Genomic DNA, 19,158 nt, shown 5'->3' on the forward strand with positions numbered 1-19,158 from the left:
CAGTGAAAAGTTTTGTTTGTGTGAAGTATCACAATGTACAAAGTGCATCGGGGTGATAGAACAGAGCTAGCCATAGGGGAGGTACACAAAAAGCGAATGAATGTTAAAGTTTGAAAGGTCCAGTCAGAGTTCTAATAACTGCAGGGAAGAAGCTGTTCTTGAATCTGTTGGTATGTGTGTTTAAGCTTTTGTATCTTCTGCCTGAGGGAAGAGACTGGAAGAGTGCACAGCCGGGGTGAGAGGGGTCTTGGATGATGCCTTCCCGAGGAGTAAGGACAGAGTCAGTGAATGGAAGGTTGGCTTGTGTCCATTGAAGCAATGAAACCACTACCTGATTGCACAAAGTCTGTAATTGGGGCAGCACTGCTGCCTCACAGTGCCAGGGACCCGGGTTCGATTCCAGCCTCGGGCAACCGTCTGTGTGGAGTTTGCACGTTCTCCCCATGTATGCGTGGGTTTCCTGCAATTGCTCCTATTTCTTCCCACAATCCAGAGATGTGTGGGTCGGGTGAATCGGCCATGCTAAATTGCCCATGGTGTTCAGGGATGTGTAGGTTAGGTGCATTAGTCACAGGGGAATGGGTGGGTTATTCTTCAGAGGGTTGGTGTGGACTTGTTGGGCTGAATTCTAATAACATGTACATTGGAGCATTTCTGTTTTGCATTGCTATGTATTTGGCGTGATTGCCATTAATTAATGAAGTCAGTGTTAACTCCAAACTGAATAGAAAGTACCGTGGATGCTGGAGATCTGAAATAAAGGCAGATAATGCTGCCAATACTCAGTGGGTCTGGCAGCATCTGTGGAGAGAGAAAAACCGAGCTGGCCTGTCAATTAGGGTGAACTTTTGTCAAAGATGCGGGAAGATGGGAATGTAATAGACGAAAGACGCTGGAGATGAGAGTCAAGAGTGTGGTGGTGGAAAGCCCAGCAGGTCAGGCAGCATCCGAGGGCCAGGAAAATCAACGTTTCGGGCAAAACACCTTCATCAGGAATGGAATAGAGCCAGTGGGAGACAAGGCAGAGAGCAGCAGAACGAAAGGGGAAGGTGCGCAATGAGATTCAATCGTGAAAGATATTGTGTTGCTGTGGTCGAAGTGAGTGTTGATGGTAATAGTAGAGAAACGAAAGGTAGTACAGATCATCCACTGAGGGTCTTACTACTGTCACTGTGGTTCAGTTCTGTGTTCTAACTGGCCTTCTTTCGGTGTTTTTCAGGTGCTCCGCCCTACAGTACAGCCAAGACTTGCCGGTGACCAGTGTCATCATCACCTTCCACAATGAAGCTCGCTCCACACTGCTGCGCACCGTGAAGAGGTACCAACACACCATCACCTCTCACTTGATGTGCCCCAGGCACCAAATGTCCAGATTGTTGCCTGTCTGTTCGTAGGGGTAGGCCATTCATCCCTTCGAGCTTTGATCGTCTACCTCCAACGACAATTTCCTGTACTGTCCTAGACGGCACTAGTGCGTAGAAACCCACTGGTCATCTCCTCCACTATCTTCAGACAGCTCTTGTCACTCGATTTTCCCTGCTCGCTCTGTCTGTCCTTCCAATTACAGGTTAAAGGCAGTACAGAAGGAGTGCTGCATGGCCAGAGGTGCTGTGTTGTGACTGTGAGTTTAAACCATGCCTATTCTCTCAAGTGGACTAAATGATCCCATGACCCTATTCAAAGAGAAATAGACTGTGTGCGTGTGCGGTTGCATGTGTACGTGTGTGACTGTGTATGCATGCGCACATGTTCATAAAAGTGTGCATGTGTGCATGAATGTATATCGGTGTATGTAGGCTTGAGTGTGTGTGTGTATGTGTCTGTGCATGTGTGTGTGTATGTGTCTGTGCATGTGTGTGTGTGCGCGCGTCGGTGTGTATGTGTCCGTGTATGTGTACGTGTGCATGTGTGTGTGTATATGTGTCTGTGTGCGTGTCCGCATGTGTATGTGTGTATATGTCCGTGTGTGTGTATGCGTCTGTGTGTGCATGTGTGTGTATGCACGCGCGTGTGTGTCTGTGTCCGTGTATGTGTGTGTCTGTGTCTGTGTGTGTGTGTGTCCGTGTGTATCCGTGTCCGTGTGTGTGTGTCTGTGTGTGTTGGTGGGACGTTGGAGTTCTCCCTGATGCCTGCTATGTGCAATTTGATTACTGCGGTCCCTCAATTACAAGTGGCCACCACTTAGAAAGAACTCAGTCAGCTCGATGTCACTATTATTTTTGAACAGGAGAATGTCATGGTTGCTGTGGTTGTGAAAGGTGGCACATAAATGCAGGATTTTACATCTTGTCCCTCTATATTCAATGACCACATCCTGAAATTTTGGAATTGTTAACTTCGTTGCATTCCCATTAAGCCTCCTTCAAAACTTTCTCCCGGGATCTTCCACCTCTTTTGATGCATTCTCCCTTCCGGGCCATTAACTGCTTACAGATCCCTCTTGAGCTCTGTGGAAGTATTCTTTCACGGGATGTGGGCATCACTGGAAAGGCTGGCATTTGCTGCCTGTCCATAATTGCCCTTGAACTGAGAGGCTTGCTTAGCCGTTGCCGAGGGCAGTTACGAGGCAACCACATCGTTGTGGGTTTAGAGTCACATGTAGATCAGACTGGGTAAGGATGGAAGTTTCCTTCCCTAAAGGTCATTGGTGTTTTGCATGATCCTTTTTATCTTGCCAGTGAAGTCCACATCTCATAAAGGTAAAGAAGCAGAGAGGTTTGAGCTAAGCTCTCTTCCTGGTTTAAATTGCTGAGTTGATATTAATTAGGAACGAACTTTGCACTCTGCAGAGTCACCAGATTTAGACCTGTCTCCCTTAATTCCACTGAAAGCACTGATACATCGCACCAAACCCAAGTAATCATTCTTCATTCGTAAGCCTGGCCAACAAGCCCGTCTGACTGTTGTGGGGTTAACACCAGAAACCCAATTCACTCCTCACCTGCCCTCCACTCATTCTCCAGCATTAGGCATTGGGAGTAGGAGTGTGACCCCTGACTCATTGTTTTCCAACCTGACTCAGGGGCACTTGTGATCCTTTGCGGAGTCCTCATTGGTGCCTTCAAGTGGATCACCTAACTCAGTCCCAAACAGATAACCTCTGCCATCTAGAAGGACAAGGGCAGCAGATATATGGGAGCACCACCACTTTTAGTTCCCCTCCAAGCCACTCACAACCTGACATTGAAATGTATTGCCTTTTCTTCACTGTTGCTGGGTCAAAATCCTGCTTTCCTTCCCTAAGGGTATTATAGGTGTCACTACACCCCAAGGACTGCACTAAGTCCAAACAGCAGCCCACCGCCATCACCTCAAGGGCAATTAGGGACCAGCAATAAATGCTGCATTTTTTTGCATAAGAATTTCAAAAGGTAATTGGTGTTAAGAAGGGGTGTTTTTCTCATTTCTCTTGAACCTTTTGTTTATTAATTAGAAAGTACTGTAGATGGGGAGAAAGGCTGTTTGACCGATGTCCAAGAACCATCCAATTGGCGAGTGAAGAATCTGTTCACCGTCCAATTAGCTTTTGGGAAGCTAGTGCCAATGAGGATGGATGTACCATGTGACCAATGGAAGGAGAACTTGCAAAACTATGTATAAGTTCGGTACCTAAACCGAGAGGGTATAAATATCAGCAAAAAAAAAAAGAGTGCTTTATTCTCGAAAAGTGAAGGCTGATAGAAATCATTAAAATTGTGAAAGGGCTTGATCGAGTAAATGCAGAAATGTTTCTGCTTGTGATCTTGAACACTTTGATACGTACATATTGCGAACAAGACTAGACAACTCTGCACCTTGAACTCGCTCTACCATTTAATAAGATCATGGCTGTTCTGATACAAGTTGTTGTCTATCCCTAATGACCTTTCGCCATTCCCCTGCCCCCTAACCTCCGGGGAAAGTCTATCCACGTCCGCCTTAAAAATATTTCAAGACTTCTCTTCCATCACCTTTTCAGGAAGAGAGCTTCGTCACCCTCTATGACAAATAATTTGTGCTCATCTCGGTCTTAAATCAGTGACTCCGGATCTTTAACAGTCACCTTCTAATTCCTAGGTTCATCCGCAAGAGGAAACATCCTTTCCACATCCACTTGGTAAAGTCTCCTCAAGAACATTCACGTTATAATTAAGTCACCTCTGACCCTTCTAAACTCCTGTAGATGCAGCCTGCCCTCATAAGGCAATCCACTCATTCTGGGTTTTTGCCCATTAAATCTTCAGGGAAGGTTTCCAATCCATGAACATCTTTCTTGAAGTAAGGGGACAAACACTGCACACTGTACTCCATGTGCAGTCTCACTAGTGGCCCTGAAAAATTGAATCATAATCTCTATACTTTTATACTGAATTCCCCTTGCAATAAATGATAATGTTCTATTAACTTACTTGCTGTACATTCATATTCTATTAGCTTTCTTAATTACTTCTGTGATTCTTTCATCAGGACACACAGATCTCTCTATCTTAGGGCTACAGGAAGAGGCTGAATAGGCTGGGGCTATTTTCCTTGAAGCATTGGAGGTTGAGGGGGTGACCTTAGAAAGGTTTATAAAATCATGAGGGGCGTGGACCGGGCAGGGGAGTCCAAAACTAGAGGGCATAGGTTTAAGGTGGGGGGGGGGCGGGAATTAAAAGGGACCTGAGGGGCAGAGTGTGTATGGAATGAGCTGCCAGATGAAGTAGTGTAGGCTGGTACAATTACAATATTTAAAAGGTATGGGATAAGCATATGAGTAGGAAGGGTTTAGAGGGATATGGGCCAAATGCTGGCAAACGGGACGAGATTAATTTAGGATATCTGGTCGGCATGGACGGTTTTGATCAAAGGGTCTGTTTCTGTGCTGTACATCTCTATGACTGTGCAATCTTCCACCGTTTAGATGATGTGCTTCTTTTTTATTCTTTCAGTCAACATGGACGATTTTCACATTGTACCCCATTTGCCCACATGCTTATCTGTTAAAATTCTCCTCATGTCTTCTTGACAACTGACTTCCCTACCTATCTTTGTGTCATCACTGAATTTAGCTCCCACGCCTTCACTTCCTTCATCCAAGTCATTTATATAAAATAATCTCTGCAAACTGTAAAGAGCTGAGGCCCCAGCAATGACTGGCACGCCACTCGTGACATCTTATCATCTGAAAAAGACCCACTTATTCCCACTCTCGGTTGTCTGGTGGCCAGTCAATCCTCTATCCATGCCAATGTAGTACTCCCTCCACCAGGAGCTTTCATATATCCTCAACAATCTCTGATGTGGCACCTTATCAAATGTTTTTTTGGAAATATAAGTATAGTATATCCAACGGTTTCCTGTTCCTCCACACCTCAAGGAACTCCAAGAAATTGCTGAAACATAATTTCCCTTTTCACAGAACCATGTTCACTTTGCTTAACTAATAAAGCTTCAAGTAAGTAATAAGTTACAAACACATCCAATAGGGAATTCAGGAGAAGTTTTGTATGTGGGGAGTGCTGGTACACAAGGTACTTTTGTTTTAATAGAGTTGAACAGCTCGAAAGCAGACCCTTCGGCCCAACCCGTCTCTGCCGATTAGGTTTCCCAAACTAAACTAGCCCCATTTGCCTGCATTTGGCCCACATCTCTCTAAACCTTGCCTATAATTACTGAAAATTAACGGCAGCATGGGAATTAGCTGAGGGAGGAAGAGAGACACACCTATCGAACTGTGTCGGCCACAGATTAAAACATGTGAATTGAATTGAATTTATTGTCAATGTACCGAGGCACAGTGAAAAGCTTTGTCTTGCCAGCAATACAGGCAGATCACAGAGTTAAGTAGTATAGATAGTAAATAATAGGTAAACAGCAGCAAAAACAAAAACACAGGTACAGGCGAATGTTAAGAGTTTGTGAGTCCATTCAGTATTCTAACAACAGTAGGGTAGAAACTGTTTCCAAACCGGCTGGTGCGTGTGTTCAGGCTTCTGTACCTTCTCCCTGATGGTAGAGGTTGTAGGAAAATATTGTCGGGGTGTCCACATGAAGAGTCCAAGAAAGCTTGTTGTGGATGAGCACTCCCAGGAGCTTGACACTCTCCACTCCTTCCACCTCTGTGCTGTTAATGTATAGGGGGCATGTGTAACAAAAGTCAATAATGAGTTCCTTGGTTTTGCCGGCATTGAGAGCTAGGTTATTCTCAGTACACCATTTTTTCAGATCTTCCACCTCCCATCTGTAATCTGTTTCGTCGCCATCTGAGATTCGACGGACTACGGTGGTGTCATCAGCGAACTTGTAAATGGCACTAGTCTGGTATCTAGCGATGCAGTCATGGGTATACAGTGAGTATAGTAGGGGGCTGAGTACACACCCCTGGGGGGGCTCCCGTCGCCATCTGAGATTCGACCGACTACGGTGGTGTCATCAGCGAACTTGTAAATGGCACTAGTCTGGTATCTGGCGATGCAGTCATGGGTATACAGTGAGTATAGTAGGGGGCTGAGTACACACCCCTGGGGGGGCTCCAGTGTTAAGTGTTAGTGAGGATGAAATATTATTTCCAATCTTCACTGATTGTGACCTGTGGGTCAGGAACCTGAGGATCCAGTTGCAGAGAGTGGGACTTAGTCTGAGATCACTAAGTTTAGTAATCAGTCTCAAGGGGAGATGTGTGAGACGCTTGGGTATGGTTGACACTCTGTCTGTGCTCTGGGCCTGGAGTTGGCTCGGTGGGTAGCTGTAGGTGCACTGCTTTGACAAAGGGCACTGTCTCATTGAACAGGCTGGAACGAAGCCTCCCTCAGATGGATGTAAAAGATCCTCCTCCGAGGGCGAGTCCATGTCCGGATCAAATGTTGAATCCTCTGCACGAGATCGTTTGACCGGACGTCTCTACACCCCTGTCCCTGAAAAGCTGGTCTGACTACCGGGGTCTCCCACAGGTACAGTGGGGAGGCAGGTCCTGAATCCATAATGCCGTAAGGTACAGTCGGAGAATTAGGCCATTCAACCCCATTGCCCCTGATCCCCTTACTAATCCACTCCAGTGGGATCGCACCTTGTACTGTTGGCGTTAAGCTGGCTCCCCTTGACCCCAACTGTGCAGCCACTGACTACAGCCTCCTCCCACCTCAGCTCCAAACCCACCCCCTCTCCTGGAGGCGTCTGGGTTTCCGTGGCAACGTGCATATGGATGGGGCTTTCCATCACATGTACGTCAGGGGAAGCGTTTACAACTCGATAACTGATCAGTTTGACCACGTTGCTAACACAGCTTCCCTGGCAACAAGACTTGAACCCAGAAGCTTCTGGCTTAGGGGCAGGGACACTGCCCACTGTGTCACCAGGTCTCCTTCAAGTGCAGACAATGTGGTCATAATCACATTGCTGATCCTGGGAACATGTGTAGAAATTGGCTCCCAGGCATTCACCCACCCCCCACTCCCCCAGTTACAGCAGTGACTACAAACCTAGGGGACGTTACCAGCTGTAAACGCCTGGGTGACCTCAGGGTGCAACTCAAATGCAAGCTCTTTCTTTCTCACCTGTAACCTTCCTGCAGTTAGGCTGGGATTAGTTCCTGAGTGCTCCACAGAGATAATGCGGTGAGCTGGCCCAGGGAAGTGTAGTGTGCTGACTCACTCTACCCCAGTGTCCAATTCCTGAAGAAGGGCTCATGCCCGAAACGTCGATTCTCCTGCTCCTCGGACGCTGCCTGACCTGCCGTGCTTTTCCAGCACCATGCTCTCGACTCTGACCTCCAGCGTCTGCAGTCCTCACTATCACCTACCTCAGTGACCCCGTGCACATCCCAGCACAGGCCATCTTCTTCAGGAAATAAAACAGCAGCTGCTTACATTTATCCTGAATACAAAATACCCAAAGGATGTGGTGGACAAAATTTGATAGCGGGTGACATTGAATGATGGAGGGGCCTTCCTCATAGAGCTTCAGTCCTAAAGAGGAGAGAAAGAGAGAGAGACCCACCACCCTCTGCCTGAAGAACTTTCCACGGATATCTACCCTAAACCTTTCCCCTCTCACCTTGAACCCGTGATCCCTAGGAATTGGGTTCCCCACTCTGGGAAAAAGCTTCTTGCTATCCACCCTGCCTATACCTTTTGTAGACCTCAATCAGGTCCCCCCCCCACTTCAACCTCCGTCTCGCTAATGAAAATAATCCTAATCTACTCAACCTCTCTTCATAGCTAGCACCCTCCACACTAGGCAACATCCTGGTGAACCTCCTGTGCACCCTCTCTAAAGCATCCACATCCTTTTGGGAATGTGGCCACCAGAACTCTACGCAGCTTTCCAAATGTGGCCAAACCAAAGTCTTATACAACTGTAACATGACCTGCCAACTCTTGTACTCAATTCCCCGTCCGATGAAGGAAAGCCTGCCGTATGCCTTCTTGACCACTCTACTGAGCTGCGTTGCTACCTTTCAGGGTAGAATGGACCTGAGGTGAAAGGACAGCTGATGGCACGCTGAATAAATAAACACGGAGTGGGGGTGTTCTCAAGAATTGTGAGGACTGCTGGTGATTGTGGGATGGAGCAGGTTATAGCAGTGAAGTGGGGCGTGACAGGGATACTGGGGACAGTGAAAGCTCAAAGGGAACTGGAAATAAGGCCAAGAATCTGAGATGGAGTTTAGTTTGGATAAATATGAGGTGTTGCATTTTGGTAAGACCAAACTAGGATAGGGCTTACACAATTAATGGTCAGACCCCAGGGAGTGCTGTCGAACAGAGAGATGTAGGGATGCAAGTACATAGTTCCTTAAAAGAGGCATGACAGGTGGACAGGGTAGTGAAGACAGGGTGATTTGGCGCGCTTGCCTTAATCGGTCAGAGCACTGAGTACAGGGGTGGGGATGTCATGTTGTGGCCGTACAAGACATTGGTAAGACCACATTTGGAGTACTGCGTACAATTCTAGCTGCCCTGCTATAGGAAGGATGTTGTTAAACTAGAAAGGATACAGGAAAAGAAATTACCAGGATGTTGCCAGGACTGGAGGGTTTGAGTTGGAAAGAGCAGCGGGAAGGCTGGAACTTCATTCCTTGGAGCTTCAGAGGCTGAGGGGTGACCTTAAAAATTTATGAGGGGCATGGATGGGGTGAATAGCCAAGGTCTTTTTCCGAGGGTAGGGGAGTCCAAAACTAGAGGGCAGAGGTTTATGGTGAGAGGGGCAAGATTTAAAACGGACCAGGGTCATAACTGCTTCCCCAAATGCGCTGTCAGAGAAGGTGGTAGAGGTAAGTCCAGCTGCAACATTTCAAAACAAATGTGGACAGGTAAATGGATTGGAAAGGCTTAGAGTGATATGGGCCAAATGCGGGCAAGTGAGACTAGTTCCTTTTCAGACATTTGGGGTCTGTACGTCTCTAACTGGGATTGGCTGTGGGGAGGGGGTCTAAAGCACCAAAACTGTCAAAAGGGGCAGCATGGTGGCTCAGAGGTTAGCACAGCGCCAGGTACCCAGGTTCGATTCCAGTCTCGGGTGTCTGCCTGTGGGGAGTTTGCACATTCTCCCTGCGTCTGTGTGGGTTTCCTCCGGGTGCTCTGGTTGCCTCCCACAGTCTGAAGATGTGTAGTGTAAGTGGATTAACCCTAGGGTTACAGTGACAGGGTAGGGGTTTGGGTAGGATGCTGTTCTGAGTTTCGATGCAGACTTGTTGGGCTGAATGGCCTCTATCTGCACTGTCGGGATTCTGTGATTTGACAAGGGAACGGGAGTCGGATTCTGAACAGCTCGAGCTGTGGCTGAACTGCAGGTCCAGCTTTGTAACCTTTCGCAGTCAATAACAGGATCTGAAAATGAAAGCTCTTCTGCTGTTGAGACTGGGGATTGGGGGCTGCTTAGTTGTGGGCCCCGCACCCTCCACCTACAGAGAACAGAAACAAGCTCCGACAGGAACCTTCAAACACCTTGTGGCCAGAACCACTCAAGTCGACTAGCAATTGAAGGCAGCATGGTTTGTGAGCGGCAGCCTTTGAACAGACTGCAGAGTGCTGGGTTATACAGCACTGACTGAGAATGTCACCCACTGTTCCAGGAGTTACTACCCACATCATTACATTTTCACAAACCCTTCCTGCTTTCTAATCTTCAAAATGGTTTTGTTGATGTATAAACAGTTCATTCACACGGAGCTGAGGAAAATAGCATCATGTTAGGGAGAGAGACAGAGACCAGGAGCTGTTTTACAAGAACGGTTCAGGAATGATGAACTTCAGTGATGAGGATAGATTGAAGATGTTGGGATTTTCCTTCTTGGAGAGAAGGTGGCTCAGCTGGAGATCCGATAGAGGTTCTCAAAATCATAAGCGGCCTGGACAGACTAGATAGGGAGAAATAACAGAAACGAAAATGAGAGGGTGTAGGTTTAAAGCCATCTGCAATTGAAGCAAGGGTGATGTGAGAAAAATCCTCTCTTCACACAGTGAGTTGTTAGGGTACTGCCTGGAAATGTGGTGTAGGCAGATTCAATGGAGGCATTCAAGAGGGTATTGGCTCAAAATGGTGTGTAGGGATGTGGAGCTAAGGCAGGATTAGATTAGATTCCCGACAGTGTGGGAACAGGCCCTTCAGCTCAACAAGTCCACACCCACCCTCTGAAGAATGACCCAATCCCCTACATTTACTCCTCACTAATGCACCTAACAGTATGGGCAATTCACCTAACCTGCACATCTTTGGATTGTGGGAGGAAACCCACGCAGGCACAGAGACTCCTCACAGACAGTCACCCGAGGCTGGAATCGAACCCGACTCCCTGGCGCTGTGAGGCAGCAGTGCTAACCACTGCCCAATTGGTTGGCACTAGGAAATGATTGTTGAATGGACTGGTACAGCCAAGATAGGCTGAATCGCTTCTTTCCGCTCTGTACCAGTCTGTGATTCTATCTGTGTGAGTCTGAGCAGTGGGGCGTGGGAGTGAGGGTTTGGCAGGCCAGTGTGCAGCTTCTTTCATGAACAAAGCACTGAGCTCGCGAATCTTCCATCTTGCCTGCAGCTAGAGCTGACAGCACCATCAATGTGTCAAACTGTGTGTCTGAGCCGTTGTCAATGGAGATGTTCAGGACTCCTCTTTCACAGTGACAGCACTCCAGCCCATCATCACTCCCTCATCTGTCTGAAGGTGGATTAACTCGGAATGGGTTAAAAATGACACTCCACAAACTGAACCGAATGATTTAGGTTGATACTGTTTGTAAGGAGCAGCTTTCTCTTGTATACGATGCCGTAGGGGTCTGTGTAAGTACAAGTCTGATACATGCTTCGTAATAAACACCAGCAGGTGCAGGAGAAACTCAGCAGGTCTGGCAACATCTGTGGAAAGAGAAACACTTGGAATTCACCTTTTAAACCTGAATTCAGGTTTGAAAATGACCACGGTGGGATTTGAATTGACATTGGACTGGGATTGTGCATGAATATGTGATTCAGCAATGTAACCATGACCCCATCACACTTCAAGCGATGCAGTGCCTTAAAGGTGTACCACTGGAATTTTGTATGCTTTATTCCAGCGTTTTTAATACCCAGGAAAGAAACGTATGTGAAATCAGTGAGGTTGGCCATTCGTATCTTCTCCAGCATTGAGACATTTTCCTTTAAAGGCGCTGAGTTTTCATGGTGTGGCTTTTCTCACGGTGGCTCAGCAGTTAGCACTGCTACCTCACAGCGCTAGGGACTCGGGTTCAATTCCCGCCTCGGGCGACTGTGTGGAGTTTGCACATTCTCCCCGTGTCTGTGTGGGTTTCCTCAGGGCGCTCCGGTTTCCTCCCACAGTCCAAAGATGTGCAGGTTAGGGTGAATTGGCCGTGCTGAATTGCCCACAGTGTCCAGGGACGTGCAGAGTAGCCATGGGAAATGCAGGTTTATGGGGATTGTGGCAGAGGGAGTGGTTGGTCTCGGAGGGATGCTGTTTGGAGGGTTAGTATGGAACCCGATGGGCAAAATGACCCTCTTCCACTGTCGGGATTCTATTATCCTGTGCCCCAGAAATTGCTTTGAGAATGTGTACTTTTGCCACGAGTTGGAGAGGGGGATCTCTGCAGACAGGCTGTGATTCTGGAACATTTCCCATTCTGCTCAACACGTACAGAGCCTTGGTTAGGGTGCAGATGGAGTACACTGCGCATTTCTGGTCTGCGTATTACAAAAAAAGGGGATATGGAAACACTCGAGAAGATTTTTAGAACTGGGAAGAGCGCTCCCAGAGGTCAGCTGTAAAGACTGAAGAAGCCTTTCCCCAGCAGGCAGATACAAAGGTTAAGAAAGATTTCAACGTCTTAAAAGTTAAGCAGGATTTCAGTAGGGTGGGTGCTGAGCTGATGTTTCCACCTACCCAGACGTAGAGGGCATAACTATAACGACTAAACCCAATTGGGAAACAGCAGAAGATTTTTGGCACGCAGACTGGTGAGAATGTGGAACTCGCACTCATGTTGAGTGACTGCAGTCAATGAGGAAGTGAGCTCAACACAGCGAGGGGAAACAATTGGGAAGTTGTTGTTTTGATTGATATGAAGCACAAGAGGAGAAACTTTCTGCAGAAACAAAAAGCATTGAGGTTCAGATCAATTGGCCTCTTCCCGCGCTGTACTTTCACTCTCAGGGATTTTTGATCACATGAGCAAGGGTGCTCCCCACTGAGGGGACGGCTATAGTTAACATAGCCATGTTAAAGTCTGAAAAAGAGAATCAAGCCAATGTGTTTTCAAGAAATCTCCACTTGTGGCTGCTTCACTCAGTTGATTGAACAGCGAGAATGGTGTCGTATGTGTTTGATCTCTGTGCTGACTCAGAGTTCTAGAGAATAGCAGGGTGTATTTACTCCCTGTACTGACTCAGATAATTCTCGAGAATGGTGCAGTGTGTTTGATCTCTGTAGACGTTTTGGGGCTTATGCCCTTGTCCCTGAGTAGCAACCCTTGGATAATGAGGGAGTTACATAGAGAGAAGGGCAGTGTTACTGCTTCTCTATCTCCTGCTGCTGTTTAACTTGTCTGTATATTGTGTCTAATACATTCACACTTGCCAGTCAGCTTTCTTGAAATATGCCATCTGAGTTCTTCATGTCACTCTGTCCAACTTTCTACACGTCCTAGTGTTCCAGCTGTCTGATGCAGCCTTTCCCAGGATCTACCAACGTTCTCAGCCCATCTTTCCTCTCTGTTTGGACTCAGCGATAGGTATTCCCAGCTCCTGACTTGTCTTATTTTCTCTGGTACGTCCTCCAAATTTGCTGACGGCTGCAGTTCAGTCGATCCGACAGTCATAGAGGTGTACAGCATGGAAACACCACCCTTTCGGTCCAACCCGTCCATGCCGAGCAGATATCCCAGCCTGAACTAGTCCCACCTGCCAGCACCCGGCCCATATCCCTCCAAATATCCCTATTCATATACCCATCCAAATGCCTCTTGCAATTATACCAGCCCCCACCACTTCCTCTGGCAGCTCATTCCATACACGTACCACCCTCTGTGTGAAAACGTTGCCCCTCGGGTCCCTTTTATATCTTTCCTCCCTCACCCTAAACCTATGCCCCTCTAGTTCTGGACTCCCCCACCCCAGGGAAAAGACCTTGTCTATTTACCCTGTCCATGCCCCACATGATTTTATAAACCTCTACCAAACAGTAATTCCTTCTGCCTCAACATAATGGATTGTAACGTCTGAATACAGAGCAGGGTGAGGTCCTCCTGCACCTCCCCCACCCCCTCCATTGTCTCTCTCATGAACAACCCTCTGAACACCTACCTCTCCAACCGAGCCCTGTCCCCATTGCCTCTACTTTGACTCTTAGAAACACTGGTTAGGTGCCCCGCTGGGCATAGTTCTGGTAAGGCAAAGGTGAGGACGGCAGATGCTGGAAATCAGAGTCTAGGTTAGAGTGGTGCTGGAAAAGCACAGCAGGTCAGGCAGCATCCGAGGAGCTCATAGTTCTGGTAAGACACTTTCAGGAAGTTTTCAGAGGCGTTTATAGGGGCAGTTTGATTGAATAGTTACAGGGTTGATGGGTGACACGGTGGCTCAGTGGTTAACAATGCTGCCTCACAGGGCTAGGAACCCGGGTTCGATTCCAACCTCGGGTGACTGTCTGTGTCGAGTTTGCACGTTCTCCCCGTGTCTGTGTGCGTTTCCTCACACAATCCAAAGATGTGCAGGGTAGGTGGATTGGCCATGCTAAATTAGCCCAAAGTGTTCAGGGATGTGTAGATTAGGTGCGTTAGTAAGGGGGAAATGCAGGGGAGGGGAATGGGTCTGGGAGGTCACTCTTCGGAGGGTCGGTGTGGACTTGTTGGGCCGAAGGGCCTGTTTCCACTCTGTCGGGATTTTATGAGAGACTCAAGAAGTTGGGTTTGCTGTCCGAAGAGGGAAGTTATGGAAGGAGAGATTTGACAGAGGTTTTCACACAATGCTGTAGGCTGCTGAGACAGCAAACCGTGAGCAATCATGCTAACCCCGAGCTAGTGGCTGGGCCATTGAGAAACGGAGCACAGGAGCTGGACAAGCTCGTTCAACTCCTGCAGTGGCTTCACCTTCTGAAAAAGGAAGCTTGTGCCTGAGCTTCCAGATCCGACTGGCTGCTCATGTTTCTCAATCCCGCTCGAAGCCAGTCCCTCCCCGACAGACTCGGAGCTCTTTCTGGTCAGGAATCCTCAGGGGGAAAGGATTCCTCTTCGACCCAGTCTGAAATTACTGATTGATTGTTTCTTCTGTGGAATTGTCCTCATGTTCTTGAATCCCCAGGACTGGGTGGGCACCTCGGTCAGAGCTGTGTGCTTGGTCATCTCTGCTGCCCTGACACACTGATGGTGCAGAGAAGCCCCCCAGGGTGGTTAAAACATCCGGCGGCCATTTTGGATCACACTAGAATCATGCCCAATGTCGTTTGGGCCAGAGAGAGGCCTTGGAAGATTGAGGTCCCCCACTCCTCACTACCAGACACCTCTGACCAATCTAACCAACCCCCACCCACCCAATACCTGACTGGCCCCTCCTGAGCCTCACTCCCCTTCCCAATACTCACACCCTCTGTTCCCCCCCTTTTCCCCACACACCTGACTTCACCCCCACTCCACCCCCAATCCCTCCCCGATATGACCCCTCGCTTAATCGGCATTTCCCACCTGCCTGACATCTGGTACCGTCTCACCCACCTACCCCCTCACGCACCTGTTTCCCCATCCCTCACCCACCTGGAGAATGCAAAGAGGCTGTGGGAGGTTTCACCAGTTTTGATCTTAACAATGTCTCTTATACAACTGCAGTAAGAATGTTGCACTCTTGTCGTCCAATCCAGAAACTTACGCACCACTCACTTTCCAAATCACTTGATGTACTTGAATTCCTCTGGTTTGTGTAAAATGCCGACCCACCCTCCTCTTAATGCCAGCTTTTCCCAGTCTCTTGTTGTTCAAAAGTAACCCTTTTCCTCTCTAAGTTCCCTCCGAAGTGGATAACTTCATGTTTCCTGCGTTTTACTCCACTTACTTTCTCACCCACTCATAGTGGGCATAGTTGACTGGCCTAGTGTTGATTGCAGAAACATAGTATTAGTCATAGGCTTTCGTTTGTACTTGTGTGAGATGTGGACTTTGCACGTATTTATTGCATGTCCCGAGACAGCCCTTGAGAAGCTGATGGTGACCTACCTTTTTTTTAAATAAAAAACCAGTACAAAATAGTGTAACTACTTTATAATATAATAACAATAATAGGAAACAAACTACCACCCTACTCCACAAAATACCAAAATATGAAAAAAAAAGCAAAAAACCTCTGCAAAAACTACAATCCAATAAGTAACCAAGGAAAAAGAACAAAAATAAATAAACAAACAAAATAAAATTTAACCAAGTTATAGCAAGGTGACTTAAATTATATTCAATTGAATTACCACACTCAGTGCTATCTCACCAAAGCTCCCCACCATTGGGAACATTAGTAAGTTAACCCGTATTTGTTCAGGATTCCTCCCCCCCCCAGGGGCCCGTGGACCACCAGACACAACCCTCACGGCTACACCAAGGCCCTGACCAGTACAGCCAACAAGTCTGCATCGATATAATTCAAAAAGGGCCATCATGTTCCGTTTTTTGGCTCACCATACACCGTAAGGAAGACGGGGGTGGGGTCGGATGTGTTTCATAACTAACCTACGCCAGCTTGAAACTCCTGGGGGATTCTCCGATACCCAGTTCATTTGAATGTTCTGTGACCGGCCTTTCTTAAACAGCTCCAGTCTGTGTGCCATATGTAGACCCCCCCCAATGCCCTGAAGGAGGGAATTCCTTAACCTTGTCTCAACGTTCTTGCCGTTTCTTTGTGTTCTGTTCCACTTTCCCACCTCACTTTACAACTTTAACTCTGACGCATTTCACTTGACCTCCTCATTTAAGTCGTCGATAGGGATTGTAAGAAGCTGAAGTCTCTCAGTAACGCACCGGCTGGTATCTGTCACCCATTTATTCTGACTGCCCTGTCCAAACATGGAGTCTTTGTGACTATATTACCCTTTATTCCGATCACTCATGTACTTCTTCAAAAGTGTTCGGAAATCCCGTTAAAATTGATTTCCTCCTGTTAGTCCTGAATGTTACAACCTCAAAAATGAAATCCCTTGACAGATTTGTCAAATCAACATTTCTTGCCATAAATAACAGCAAAGTACAACAGATGATGGAGATGTGAAATAGAATCAGAAAATGCTACAGAAACTCATTGAATCCCTACAGTGTGGGAAACAGGCCATTCAACCCCACTGATCCTCTGAAGAGCATCCCACCCAGACCCAATCCCCTACCCTATCCCTGTATTTCTCATGGCTAACGCACCTCGCCTACACATCCCTGGACACTATGGGCAAACTAGCATGGCCAATCCACCTGACCTGCACATCTTTGGATTGTGGGAGGAAACCACACAGTCAGTCGCCTGAGGCGGGAATTGAACCCGGGTCTCTGGCGCTGCGAGGCAGCAGTGCTAACCACTGAGCCACCGTTGCGACTCAGCAGGTCTGGCAGCAACTGTGGAGAGAGAAACATTTCGAGTCCAGTCCTAATTCTTCTTCAGAATTTCTTTTGATAATCCACGTTGACTCTGCCTAATTGTATTAGGATTTTCTAAGTCCTCTGCTGTGATGCCCCTAATAACAGAATTACATTTAAAGAATCAAATAACCGATTAGTGTTTGGAGGGGAGGGAGGTGGAGAAACTGTCTTGGGGCTTTGTGTCTGTGTCGCTGGTCTGTAATAAGCTGCAATCTCTCATCGTCTTGTCTTCTTGCAGCATTCTGAACCGCAGCCCCCCGAAACTCATCCAGGAAATCATTCTCGTTGATGACTTCAGCAATGACCGTGAGTAACTGTTTCCTCTTCAGAACTGAGCTGCTTAAGAAAAGGAACTGGCAAGAAGGAACTGCAGTGCATTCATCCAGAGCTGCGGCTGGTGCAGTTTACAGGATGGAGGATTGGGGGACTGGTGATAGCGTAGCGATCATGTTACTAGTAACCTAGAGGTAAATGTACTCAGGGTGGGAGATCAAATCCAGGGAAATTTAAATGCAATGAATAAGTCTGGCAATTGGAAACTGGTCCCAATAATGGTACCATAAAGCTATCAGCCATTATTGTTAAAAACCCATCTGGCTCACTAATGTCCTTTAAGGAAAGAAATCTGCCATCTATACTTGGTCTGGCCCACATGTGACTCCAGACCCACAGCAATGATGTTGAGTCTTACTTAGAGTCAGAGATTCCTACAGCATGGAGACAGGCCCTTGGGTCCAAACTGGTCTATGCCGACCAAAATGTCCATCCACGCTAACCCCATTTTCCTGGACTTTGCCCATATCCTTCTAATCCTTTCCTATCCATATATTTTTCCCAATGTTTGTTAAATGTTGTTAAAGTACCCACCTCAACCACTTCCACTGGCAACTCATACTATATGCGTACCACCCTCTATGTAGAAAGCTGCCCCTCAGATTCCCTTTTATTCTTTCCCCTCTGACCTTAAACTGATGCCCTCTCGACCTTGATTCCCCAACCCTGGGGAATTATTGTTAAACTGAGTGCATTCACCCTATCCATACCACTAATGATTTTATACACTTCTATAAGATTCCCCTCCTCAGTCTTCTAGTCTATAACAAAAATAGTCCTCGCTTGTCCAACCTCTCCCTATAACTCAGACCCTTGACTGAGATAGATTGGTTCTTGAGTATCAAGGGGATCAAGAGTCACGAGCAGCAAGCAGGAGAATGGGGTTGAGAAACGTATCAGCCATGACTGAATGGTGGAGCAGACTCAATGGGCTGAATGGCCTTATCTCTGCTCCTATATCTTATGGTCTAATGAAGTCCTGGCAACATCCTTGCAAATTTCTTCTGCACTCTTTCCAGTTTAAAAATATCCTTCTTATAGCAAGGTGACCTAAACTGAACACAATACTCCAAGTGTGGCCTAACCAACGTCCTGTACAACTGCAACATAACTTCCCAACTTCTATACTCAATGCCCTGACTGATGAAGGCCAGTGAGCCAAAAGCCTTCCTCACTGCCCTGTCTACCTGGGACTTCACTTTCAGAGAACCGTGCACCTGAACTCCAAGGTCCCTCTGTTCTACTACACTCCTTAAGGCCCTACCATTCACCATGAAACTCCTACCTTGATTTGACTTTCCAAAATGCAAGACCTCACATTTATCTATATTAATTCCAGTTGCCCTGTCTCGACCCAGTTCCCCAGCTGCGCAAGGTCCTGCTGCAATTTCTGATAACGTTTCTCACTGTTCATGATACCGCCTATTTTAGTGTCATCAGCAAACTTACTCATCATGCCTTGTACATTCTCATCCAAATCATTGATATAGATAACAAACAGTAATGGGCTCAACACCAACCCCTGAGACACTCCACTAGACACAGGCCTCCAGTCTGACAAACATCCTTCCACTATTACCCTCTGCTTCCTACCATCAAGCCAATTGTGTATCCAATTTGCTAGCTCCCCCTGGATTCCATGCAATCTAACCTCCCAGAAAAGACTACCGTGTGGAACCTTATCAAAGGCCTTACTGAAATCCATACAGACTACATCTACCGCCCTGTTCTTGTCAACCTTCCTGGTCACTTCATCAAAGAACTCTAAACATTTGTGAGA

The 19,158-nt window shown here is 47.2% G+C and overlaps 1 protein-coding gene across 1 annotated transcript in view; it reads left to right on the forward strand.

Moving 5' to 3' along the window:
* Nucleotides 1–19,158, forward strand: part of LOC122554034 (polypeptide N-acetylgalactosaminyltransferase 16-like) — a 106,296-nt gene that overhangs the window by 14,181 nt on the left and 72,957 nt on the right. Inside the window, exons 2-3 of the mRNA XM_043698521.1 lie at nucleotides 1,220–1,318; nucleotides 17,284–17,351. Of these exons, the coding sequence (XP_043554456.1) occupies nucleotides 1,220–1,318; nucleotides 17,284–17,351 (167 nt within the window). The remainder of the gene's footprint in view (nucleotides 1–1,219; nucleotides 1,319–17,283; nucleotides 17,352–19,158) is intronic.

This window comes from Chiloscyllium plagiosum, chromosome 10, assembly GCF_004010195.1.
Source record: "Chiloscyllium plagiosum isolate BGI_BamShark_2017 chromosome 10, ASM401019v2, whole genome shotgun sequence".
Lineage (NCBI taxonomy): Eukaryota > Metazoa > Chordata > Chondrichthyes > Orectolobiformes > Hemiscylliidae > Chiloscyllium > Chiloscyllium plagiosum.